The 12,060-nt window shown below is 40.4% G+C and overlaps 1 protein-coding gene across 1 annotated transcript; it reads right to left on the bottom strand.

The window, feature by feature from the left end:
• Positions 1-391: 391 nt before the first annotated feature.
• On the bottom strand, positions 392-10,729 carry MEP1A (meprin A subunit alpha). The gene is made up of 9 exons (XM_071439467.1): positions 10,440-10,729; positions 8,588-8,809; positions 7,512-7,661; positions 4,684-4,899; positions 3,349-3,807; positions 3,163-3,169; positions 1,790-1,956; positions 1,039-1,246; positions 392-672 (listed from the first exon to the last, which is right to left on the bottom strand). Exons 1-9 carry the CDS (start codon positions 10,603-10,605, stop codon positions 525-527), a joined length of 1,743 nt encoding a protein of 580 aa, XP_071295568.1. The 5' UTR covers positions 10,606-10,729; the 3' UTR covers positions 392-524.
• Between the last annotated feature and the right edge of the window lie 1,331 nt (positions 10,730-12,060).

The raw sequence follows: 12,060 nt of genomic DNA, 5'->3' as shown, positions 1-12,060 counted from the left end.
TATGGGCAAGAGTTCATTAATTCTGTGTAATAGCTAATTAGTGTAAGTACACCAGCACAGCTCCAGGGAAAGTGAGTGATCATGTACTGACTTCTTATATAAGTATCTGTACCCTTGAGGGTTCTTGAGCAATTTTTGCAGGAATATTTCCAGAATCTTAATACAGGTGTTTTGGTGTGATTTTTAACAGTGTTTTGAGAGGTTCAACCAGTTATTTAATCTAAGTTTGAACCATGGCTGAGAGTAAATGCATAGGCTCTCAACACTTCTGCTTGCTATGGGATGAAGAAACAAAACTTTCAAAATACGCACAAGAAAGGGAGCGTATGAATTTTTATCAGACAGCAGCTCTACATGACACACTTTTACTGCCACATCCCTCAGAAAAAAAAAACAGATTGCTGCCAAGCCGCTGGCAGAGCTTTTCATCCATATGATAACTGGTTTTCTCCAAGTTACATTCATTTTTCATTGAAAATGGGTGTCTTATGAACCACGTTGAAATTTGTGCCCCCTGCAGTTCTTTATCTTCTAGCCATCATGGAAACGAGGACGACAGTTAAGACAATGGTTCCAGCAATTCCACCAATCAACATTCCCAGGATGTTCCCATGGACTTGCCTTGACTGACACCTCTCCCCAGTGAAGAAGAAGGCTTGTTCTGATGGGCACCTGGGAAAACAAAGCACAGATTCAGTGGATCAGGAGCCTTGTCATGCCCTCACCCCAAGGTCCTCACACTCACTATCCCAGATGAGCAGTTCCCATTGGAGGGGTTCAAGTCACAACATTCCTGCCTTGTTAGGAGGCTATTTATACACCCTGGAAGCACCACAGAATGGGGCTTCTTTGCTTTATGCTGAGAACCCTGCCCTCCTGGCTCCTGGTAGGAGCTAGCAACTGTGGTAAAGTACTTTGTTTCTACTACTCCTTGACGACCTGATGGCTTAGGCCTCCGAGTTCCGTAGCTCTGAGTATTTTTTAGCTGCATTACTTGAAGAAGAAGGCCAGGACAAGGAGGGAGGAGGTCTGTGGTACCTGCAGCTTGCTTTTCCTTTCACATTCACACAGACTCCATCATTCTGACAAGGGTTTGGGTCACATGGGTCTGGCAGATAAGGCAGCTGGTCTTGGACGGGCTCCATGTCCTCGGCTGCTCTCTTCTGCCTTTCAAGCACGAGGCCTTCCGTGAGGGCAGATTGCACAGGCTCAACAGGAACTTCTGTGTTATTGAGGTGAATTATATCTTTAAAAAAAGGAGAAAGACATCAGAATCAGTGAATGATGCTATATGTAGCATGCCTTAAATCAGGGGCTCACAGGATGCTTTCTAGACCAGAGGATGCTCCTTGTCCATTTTCCCTTTACAGAGCTCTTGCTGTACCACCACAAGTTCTGTGTATTTAAAGCACAAGATAGAAAATAATATTGATATTACAGAAACTAGTTAGGTAAATCTGTGATGTTCTATGAGGCTGTTCTATTTGGAAACAAACACAGTGGGGATGGCCTTTAGTATGTTTGGTGCTTAGAAAGGACATAGCCACTGGTCAGGGTGCTTAAAGGTGTCCAAGAAGTTCCCATTTCACAACTCACTGCCATTTAGATCCCTCTTAACTCACAATCACTTTAGTCAACCTCACACACCTGACACTAAGACAGAGAAATGCTTTTTAAAGTTGATCCCCATTAGAAGAGATCTTGGAGACAGGTGTCAAGAGTTATTTGAATGTATCAAAATAGAACGAATCACCTATTTTGTAAGGAGAATCAGGAAAGGGGTCCTTACCATTAAATTCTGCAAAAATAATAAGGTCATCATTTTTCAGGAAGCTTCTCCGTCTCAGCTGGCTGTTAGATATGAAGTTATTCCAACCCCGGGCTACACTTCTGTTGCAATTGCACGACTCATCAAACCTTCCAGCAATTGATGGCTTATCCCATATTATAGTTCCACTCTCTGCAAAGAGAAAATGAGAACCACAAAGTTCTGCAGCTCAAAGGATGATTTGACTTTTTCCTGCATTACTGTGTTAAAGGCGATTTATGCTATAAAATCAAGTTCAGGCCTGAAATTCCCAAACAAACCCCAGAGGACTAACAAACTAAAGGTGCCAGGCAATCTTCAGGTTAGGTCTGCATGAGGATTCTTAGTCTATGTGAGGCCATTGAAATTCCACAACTTCTCTTTCCCTGAGAATTAAACAAACACAAACTGCCTCCTCATGGTTACCAGCTAAGAGTTCCCTCCTGAGTAAGGACACTCCCAGACCAGTTTGTAGGTACCTATGGCTTAGAATTTAGCTGATTTTTGTCATTACTATGATTTTTTTTAAACATATTCATATTTAGGGTTTAAAAACTCCTACTTAAAAAGTATGTACTTAAAATCCACGAGAAAAAAGTAGAAAGAGATGAAGATTCATGTGTAGTATTTTATTCTGTACCAAACTCAGTTTTGTCCTATTATTCTTATTTCTATCATAGAATCACAGAAAAGTTTGGATTGGAAGGTACCTAAAAGATCATATCATTCCAACCCCCTGCCATGGGCAGGGACACCTTCCACTAAAATAGGTTGCTCCAAGCCCCATCCAGCCTGGCCTTGAGTCCTTCCAGGGATGGGGCATCCACAGTTTTTCTGGGCAGCCTGTTCCAGTGCCCCACCATCCTGACTATAAAGAATTTCTTCCTAATATCCAATCTAAACCTGCTCTCTTTCAGTTTGAAGACAATTCCCTTTTGTCCTGGCACTCTGCTTTTGTCAATTGTCTCTCTCCATTTTTCTTGCAGGCTCCCTTCAGGTACTGGAACGCCACAATTAGGTCCCCCTGATTGTTCAGCCTTCTATTCTCCAGGCTGAACAATTCTGAATTAACACATCCATGAGAAAGGGTGAATGTTGTGCATTCAGACCATGTAGGCTGAGGTTCCATGAACGCATGTTGAAGTTGTCTGAGCCTCCAAATGCAGTTTTAACTTAAATTATAGTTTAGTGACAGAATACTGCACCCTGCTGTCATTCCATCAACCTGTGGTGATATGTCACCTATCACAATGGACAAACCACAGGTAGAAAGGGAATTACCAGCTCTTGGGAAAAATCTATATATAGAGTCAAGGTCAGATATCCCATAATAACATCAACCTTATATATGTCACTTTTCATCTGATACAATCTTTCACAGGCAGGAATTCTGAGTCCCACACAGGGAAGATGTGAACAGCAAAGTGTCCCAAATCGGGAAACATGGCCAAAGTTTCTCAGCTCTGAGTCCTACACTCAGTCCTCTTACTCAGATTCCTTGGCTGTCATTGACAACATTCCTCCAGGCAGACATCCCTTACCTGAGCTAACATGGTCCTTGCTTGTGGTGAAGCTTTTGCTCGAGGACATCCTTTTCAGGACATCGGGGTCCTGGTCCAGCACTGTGAGTGTGACCTGGCGGTTCAGAGCCGGCCACTCCAGAACTGCATCGTTCTCTCCACTGCACAGGTGGAAGGCAACACAAGCATAGCTACTGTTCTGGTAGTTGGGGAACACGCTGATGCCAAACCCATAACCCTCAGGGCTGTAAAACCGGGGGCTTTCAACAAGGCTGATGGATGAGTTCTCAAGGATTTTGCTGAAGTTGCGAATGACCCACACAGCTGTGGGACAGGGGGTCTCTGTCAGAGTCACATCATCAATAGCAATCCCACCCAGTGAAGAGCTGGGGTTGCCCTTCAGTCCCTGGAAGAGGTAACGGAATTTCTTCTGAGCGTTGAGGGTTACGTGGGCAATCTTCCAGTTGGAGTCACTGTCCGCTTTGGTAAAAGGAAAGAAAAACATTTCCATCAGTGGGATTAGAGACCTTATGAAGCAACTTGCCCCTAACTGTCCATCCCAGCTGGACTTTTAGACAACTGGATCCCTCACAGAGTCCTGAAGGCCAGAGATCTTAAGTTGATATTGTGACCATAATATATCCACATTGTTTTGTCATCTAAATGTTTTGGACATGTTGTACAAGGAATTCTTCACATGTGAGGGAATGACAGCCTCCAATACAAAGGACAACAGCCTAAGGGCTAAGATTAAACAAGAGGATGGGAATCAATGACCCAATGTGTTCCTGACAATTTTTCATGTATTTATCCTTCACTGTAAACTGCTGCAGCCTCATGTAGGCAGGTTATGACAGGTCTTGTGTTCTGACCACATAAATCACATGGAGCTTCAGTGGCTGAGTTTGTCCTATTTAGCAAATCACCCAAAGTGGGAATCCAGTTCACATTTCCAAAACTGCATATGCTTTTCCCAACTATCTAAAAATCAGTCTGGGATTCTTACTGACTGCAAAGGAGCACAGGTATTTTACACCTGAATAGCCCACTCTTAGATCATATAGCAGCCAGTAGAGACACAGTCACTAGGTCTTCAGCATGGCCTGGGTTCCCTCTCAGTCACTGAGTGCAACTTAATATTAGGAATGTTGTGACTTCTACTGTGAAGCACTAAAATTACATTATTACAACCCACAATTTCTCTGCTAAATGTGCTCATGTAATACCAAAATTCTTAGCTGTATTGCAAGGTATTCTGGTAACTTCAGGAAAATCTTTTGGTTTCTGAGTCAGTCATGGGCAGAGTAAGACAACTCATCCTCTTTACTCAAATATTCATCTTATTTCCAGAATTACCTTGAAAGGTTTGAATTTTCCTCATCTTACGAATGTTCCCAGTGCCATCATCCTCTTTCAGCCAGATGATCAGCTTGTCAGAAGGGCTTCCTGTGGTCCTGTAGAAGAACTGGAGGCACTGCTGAGTTCTCTTTGGATAAAGGATTCGGGACTCTAGGATTGCCACCTCATCAGCCTGGCCAGAGTTGGTGTTGAAGTACATGAAGTAGCCAGCATCTGGGAATAAAGGGTAGTCTGTCACTGCCTGTTTACACATTTCCTGCAAAGCTGCATGGTGCAAATTCATCATTTCATCTGAACTCTTTTAGTAAACAGAAGAGCAGTACTTAGCATGAACAATAAAGGAAATGACACATGACAACCATCCAAGACAGACTGGGATAAGAACAGGAGTAGCAGTTCAGCACATATATGGAACTCACTGCTGTCAGCTCATGTCAGTTGTGCATTTGTTGGTCTAATTGGAATTTGGACTCCTCAGGAATGTCAGAGATATATGAAGCTGAGAATTCAGAGTTGACTACAAGCAATAAGGAGATACATTTTTTTTACTTGATTTATACTGAAGATAATCTAAAAATGAGATCTTAGAGGTCATGTACTATATTACCTTGTAAAGAGTAAGATAATTTCTTATCAGCAATAAAGATAATAAACAGGGGTTGGACACAAAACACTGTCCTCATCTTGAACATGCAGAAGGTCTTTTTTTACAGCTTGCCCAAACACTTCAAAACTCAATGACTCACCATAAGAAAATTACTTAAGAATTCCTGCTCCTCTATTTCCCATTAACATTTTTGAAGTGTTCTTTTCTTTAATTTTGAAGTGTCTACTTTTATCCTCATACTTACAAGGATTCACCATTTGCACACCTATCATATCTTGGTATCACACAAAATTGTCTGGTTTTATCTGTATTGTGTTGCTTTTTAGTTATTCAATTTAGTCAATGATTAAATTAATAAGTTAATTTTTTTAGCTGTTGTGTGAAAGTTCCATGGACTCTTGTCCAAGATAACATATCTTAGAATCACAGGATGGTTTGGGTTGGAAAGAACCTCAAGATCATCTTGTTCCAACAGTTATACTTGCAGCTGAATAAAGGCAGTGCAGCTTCCTGCAGGGTTAGTGAAGGGTCTTGAGCTGCTTATCAGGTTCTCTCTAATCAGTCAGGGGAATTATCTTCATTCCTTTCCATATGGTAGCAGTATTTTGAACTCATGTCCACAGAAACCTTCCTAGAGATTGTTCTATGCAATGTATGACACTTAACCAACAGTTAAACTTATTTTAGTTTTAAGGGTATTAAACCCAAGTATGATCACTCTTGCTCCAAGTGAGAAGCAGGGCTGTGAGCCTGTTGTTGCAATTGTTATAGTAACAAACACCCAAATGATCTAGACTCTACCTGCTTTTCCATAAGAAAGTCAAATAAAGGCAATATTAAGTACCTATGGCAATTAGAATATGGCAGACTTCAGCAGACTCCCTAAATGTTTAGCTGTACTTTCCCTCCTTCAGTTTAGCCAGCAATAAGTCAAATACCCAGAATATCAAAACTATCTGGGGAAAATAGGATCCATCTATGTTAGAAACTTAGAATTTGCCCCCACTTGAAATGATTGCAGAACCGTTCTCAAAAATGTCAGAAATTCCTGATGGTGTCAATAACCCTTTGGAGGTGCCAAAAGGAGAGACACTCCCTTCCCATGCAATTCATTTCTACACTCTGGAGATCCTCAGAGGTACCCACCCCTCTCCATTAACTCTTGAAAAAAAACATTGATGCTTATTTTGTACTGAGTCACTGGATGTTAAAACCTAAGGGCACATTAAGTGCCCAGCTCAGGAAGATGTGATCATCTCAAAAACTCATTTAAATTATCTTTTTCAGTTACAATTGTACTGTACAGGGTAAGAAAGAGGAGAGAAAGAATTAAGAATTTGTAATGAGCTGAGGGTTAGAAGCATGCGTTTCTAGAAAATATCAGGTGGTTTTCTTGAGTTATATTCTTGGGCCTGATCCATGGCCACCAGCATTATAAAAGGTTGTTAACAACAACAATTATAAAGGTTGCTGATAACACCTGTTATTTCCAGTTGGTGGGTCATTTGAGGGGAATAATCTACTCCTGAGTTGCAGCAAGACAAAGAGTAACAAAGCACAAAGGAATGTGCTTTAAGTCAGGAGTCATTCTCCTTCTACTGAGCCAAAATTTACCACAGAAGTCTCTTTTATCTTGGAATTCTGTAGTAGTTTACCCTGTCTAAACAATGACAAATTTAGCTATTTCTTTTCAGGACTGCCTGTTGGGAATTAATCCTTATTCTCAGCTGTAAACTAGCACACTGTGACTGAGACTCACTGCTCTATTTTTGAGAATGTCTTCCTTTGAAAAATGGTGAAATTACCACATCAAAATAAAAATTATCCCTGAACTCCTATCATAAAACCTTTGCAACTTTCTTCTCCTTCCAGAACTAGAATTCCACAAGCTTAACTTCCCATTTGCATTGCAAACACAACATTTAGGAGTGGCAACAAGTGCTGTATGATTCTTATCATGAGGTAATATAACTCTTACACAGACCTTGGAAGTTGCAGTAAATTGTTTTCCAGGTTATATTTAAAAGACCTCTAGTTCAGATTGTTCCTTGTCCCCTTTGATCTCTCTGGTGTGGACAACATTCCACTACATTGAAAAAGTTTGGTGTGAGTGGGAATGCAAACACTGTCTAGAGTCTTTACCAACTTCTCTGAATCCATTATTATAGTCAACCCTGGGGGAACCCAGCTCAGAAAGTGTTTTGTTCCCTTCTTTTACCTCTACAGCGCCCAGAAAGTGTGTGGTCCTCCTGCCCCATCACACTGCCCTGTTGGTGGACCCAGTCTTGGTCATGCTTGGTTCCCTGGATCATACCACAGATGTTTTCAAGCTCAAAAGAACACTGGTCCAAAAAGGTGTGAGTTGAAGCTGAAAAAAAATACACACATGGTCACCTCATAGTGAGCTTCTAGCTCATTAAAATTTCTTCTTTAATTTTGGAGGGGTTTGTTTACAGTAGTATAACCATCCTGTGGAGAAGACAGCCCTCACGTTAGCAGATGTGAGCCCAATGACTCAAAAGAGGAAACATTTGATTCCTGGAGGGATTCCCTGGATAAAGACAACAATCTTTGACCTCTTTGCAGAAGGTTAATAAGCCCCCTGTGGCAGTGGCAGATGGTGACTGTCTTTGCGCCTCTTTGCCAGCCTTGGTGTATTTAACCATTCCTCAGCTGAGGTTATTGCTCTTCATAGCAGTTCTCCCATTAACTTGAGCTCTGTCCTTCCACTCCAAGCAAAGTCCAACCAGTTACCTTGGGATGGGTTTGCCTTCAAGGTGATCTTTCTGCTGGCAACACCAAGGGTACAATAACTTCTCATGAACAACCATGATCAGTGATAATATCTTCACCAGCTCAGCAAACACCTAGGCAGTGTGGGACTCTAGACCTAGCCAATCTCAGGTGTAAAATAATCTGATTAAGTCCAAATGTCAGTAAAAGAGGACAAAGTGCAGTTGCATTCACCTCAAAAAGTACAACAAGGCTGCCCACACACCACAGGCAGAACACAACCACAGGTCTGAACTCCTGGGAGCAGCACAGAAGAAAAAGTGTGGATGGTTTGACTTTCCTTGACTAATCTTTCCTAAAATAATGACAGTGAGAAGAGCCAAAAAGGGATGAGAAGGGAACAAACTGATTGTGTTTATCTGCACACTACAGGTCCTGTCCCATGCCTCTTCAAGCACATCTGAGAAGAGCTTTTGTGAGTTTAGAGACATAAAGGAGGTGAACCAGACTGGCTCAAGTACAACCAAAGAAATTGTTTGCCATGGTCAAATTCTGACTTACTGCAGTTGTACATGCGATTCAGTCTTTCCAGGTCAATGGCACTGAAGTCTAGACGTTGTCCAATAATGTCATCAAATGCTGGTATCTTTGCTGTGATTGTGGGGACACTTTCATTTTTGTTAAATGAAAGTGGTTCATAGTGCATCAGTGATTCGTAGTCATAGGGGGTGTTCAGATCAGTGATGTAGGTGTCATCATACTTCACAAAATTGTGCTCTTTGCCTGGTAAAAGAACAGAAAAGTGCTTCCTTTTTAGAGAAAATGGAAAGGAAATGGCATTACCATGTCCCCTTGGATACAGTTTTCTAAGGCACAAATTATATACCCCAAAGCAATTACTTCACAACAAAATATTAAAACTTAGCAAGATTTGTGTTTGCCATTTGGACAGCAAAGCAGAGCTTTTGGGTTGCATTTCCATTACTGAAGTCTCACAGGTGACTTCAGTAAATTCAAAAATTAATATCAATGGGCTGTAAAGAATGGAATACATAGGAGGTGAGATTAGTATTAATAGGAATGGTTTAACAGTAATGATCCTGAAGGATTAAGTTTAAGGATTAATGTACTTCATTCCAGAATCTGTGAATATTGATGCAAACATTTTCCAGGTATTAGATCATATATGGAGAAGGAGAGGCCCTGAAACTCATAAAGGAAACAAATATGGAAGCTCAGAAGCGTCTTCAGGTTCTGCTCTTCTTTGAAATAAATAATGCTCTAGCAATCTCTGGGGAAAAAGACATTTTTACCCTAGATTGACAACATTGATATGATATATCTACTGAAATGGCTTTTGGAAACAGGTTTCTCATGGTTTCTTGGTGAAGTAATTTGTACTTAGAGAAAGTTTTTCATTATGAAGGTGTCTGCTAGGGCAAAAAGAGGGAGTCATTTCACATGCTTTGGTATAGAAGTAAAAAGAGCTTGCCAGCATTTACAATTACAAATAATGTTTTCAGAATATTTGGCATTTTTTTTCAAAGACAAAACAGCATACGACTCTGTTGGTGGGTAATTACACTTTCTCTGCTTAACAGCTGTCCTCCCCTTCTGCAAATCACAAACGTCTTCAGTTCAAGGCTTGAGATTATATGGAGCTTAGAATTGTTTTCTTACAGAGACTTGAATTGCACCTTTTATCAAAATTTTTTTTAAAACCCACTTCTAGTCACTCTTTTTCAAATATATCATTGTTATGTAATACAGAATCAGATCTCACAGGGGACAACAGGAAAAACTGTCTAGGGATCAGGGAGACTGTGATGAGTTTGTTGAAACTCATAAAGGTCCTGAATATGGTGATACTAAACCTGAAGGCAAGAGTCTGCAGACACACCTGGATAGGAAAGAGCAAGACAGAGCCCTACTTCATATTTCCCATGTGATCTAATAATTTCAAGGGTTTTTTCATGTGCAAAGTGAATATTTTTAGTTTCAGGAAAGCCTGAATCTCTGAATATAAAACCTTTCAGATTTTGAAAGGATCCTGGCCTACAGAAGAGCTACCTCAAAACTCATAATCTAAATAAGTTTACAATTTGCATTACATGGTAAAAGGAAATGGATTCATAGAGGGGAAGTAATTTGTATAAAATAAGAGAACAGAGCAGTCAAGAGCCAAGGGGAAATAAAGTCCTGATTTCCAAGCAGGGTCTCTCTCTTCTGGCCTTAAACAATGTCCGGGTTTGACCAGAGAAGTTGCACCAAAATTTCTTAATTACAGTAGTCTCAGATGTGGCTCACTGTTTTCTGAAATTCTATCCTTAGGAAGGTCTTTAAATCTAGAAGTGAAAATGGGATATTGATAAATCTACACTTTGTAAAATGTAACTCGAACGTTAAAACCCACCTGCAATAATTTCATCCCACCAGATATTGACGTAATCATCCCGGTCCATCCTCGACTGCTCATGGTAAAATCCCAAAGCGTGCAGGATCTCATGTTCCACAATTGCTCTGTAGTCACACCCTGACCCAATTGAGAGGTTCTGTCCAGTCTGCAGGTCCCCCACCATGGACCAACACCTGAGAAAAAGGGAGAGTTTACTCTCTGTTCAGTTGTTTTCTTCTCAGTATTTAACTTTTCAATCTGCTCACTGGATTTAGAGTAAGATTGTAAAAGTTTTTAATATGAAAATAAAACATTATTTGGATGCTGACCACATGCCTTGATACCCTAAAAATACTCCAGCCTGAAAGCAGACTAAGCCCCAGAAACTATCACTTCATTACTTATCCTCTGTGTCAGGGAAGATCACCCTGCGTTTTTGAAAGCCAAAACAGAAGTTTTGTCCTGCATCAGCTGCCATTTGGCCAAAAAACATAAAACACGCAACCTACATGGAAACAGTAAATTCATTGAAACAGGCTGAGCATTTTTGCAATAACTTGAGCTAGAGAAAAGACCCAGGAGTACTTAGAACAGCAACATTTGGTCCTTTTTAACAGCAACCATGCTTTGCATTGGCCAGAGGTGTGAAAATACATTTCTAGTATTAAGATCTTCAACACTGACTTGTCAAAAATCATGGTGCTTGTAAACTTGTAACAGAAGTGTTGTAGGACACTCAAGGAAGAGCTGAAGGCAGAAACATGAACTTCTGGGAAAACAAGAAATATTCACAGCTGATACAGTGAGATTTTTGTGCTTTTCTACATTTTGTTCCAAAACATACTTAGCTGTAGGAAATAAATCCTTTCAGTTCTTGAAAAACTTGACTCTCTGTGCTTAAAACCCTTTCAGATTTTGAGAGACCATTCATTAACAAGGAGCCATATCAAAACAATAGAAATATTATAATAGATTGTCTTTCCACTTTTTTTCTTTTCTCTTTTCTTTTCTTTTCTTTTCTTTTCTTTTCTTTTCTTTTCTTTTCTTTTCTTTTCTTTTCTTTTCTTTTCTTTTTTCTCTTTCCTTTTCTTTTTTTTTTTCTTCTTTTTTTGTCTGCCTTCCAAAAATTCCCAGACTTAACTTCTAGTTATTCACATTCACATTCTTGGTAAGTTAAAAGGATGTACATGGAGGTCTTCATCAAAATGGAAAACAACCCTAGATGGAAAAGTGGAAGTAGTTGATGAAAACCCAGAGAGGCTGGGATTCACCTTCAGAACTCATCCTCCAAACAGCAGTCAGCAGAGGGAGCAGCTGCTTGCAAGCTTTTTGTCTAAGAATCTAAGGCGAGCTGTTTTCCTGGTGGCCTCTTTTTGTCTGCTGACAGCAAACCTTTAGACTGCTGAAGTCAAATGGAATGAGCTCCCAGCTGATTCTACACAGCAAAACTAAACAGAAATTGATATTATCCTTACCCATCTTGCTTGCTAAAGAAAATGTAGGTTCTTTCTCCCTCATATGGCTTGAAATCAATGCAGGACTTCAGGCGGAACATTTCAAATGCCTGGAGAATGACCCCTTTGGCATTCAGGTCTGAAAAACAAGGACTGAACCCTTACTACATTGCAGTTTGTTCACC

This window comes from Agelaius tricolor, unplaced genomic scaffold, assembly GCF_023055355.1.
Source record: "Agelaius tricolor isolate 1412-34295 unplaced genomic scaffold, bAgeTri1.0.p SCAF_1, whole genome shotgun sequence".
NCBI lineage: Eukaryota > Metazoa > Chordata > Aves > Passeriformes > Icteridae > Agelaius > Agelaius tricolor.
Note: the sequence above shows the minus strand (reverse complement) of the source record. Positions and strands in the feature narration are given on the sequence as shown.

What these genes read in the sequence shown, in the direction of transcription:
- MEP1A (XM_071439467.1), bottom strand. Translation starts at nt 10,605, where the DNA reads ATGGTGGGGGACCTGCAGACTGGACAGAACCTCTCAATTGGGTCAGGG. An exon ending in GTGGGATGAAATTATTGCAG is followed by an intron (nt 8,810 to 10,439) that starts GTGGGTTTTAAC and finishes TTCTTTTACCAG; the next exon opens with GCAAAGAGCACAATTTTGTG. An exon ending in GAAAATTCAAACCTTTCAAG is followed by an intron (nt 3,808 to 4,683) that starts GTAATTCTGGAA and finishes CTTTTACCAAAG; the next exon opens with CGGACAGTGACTCCAACTGG.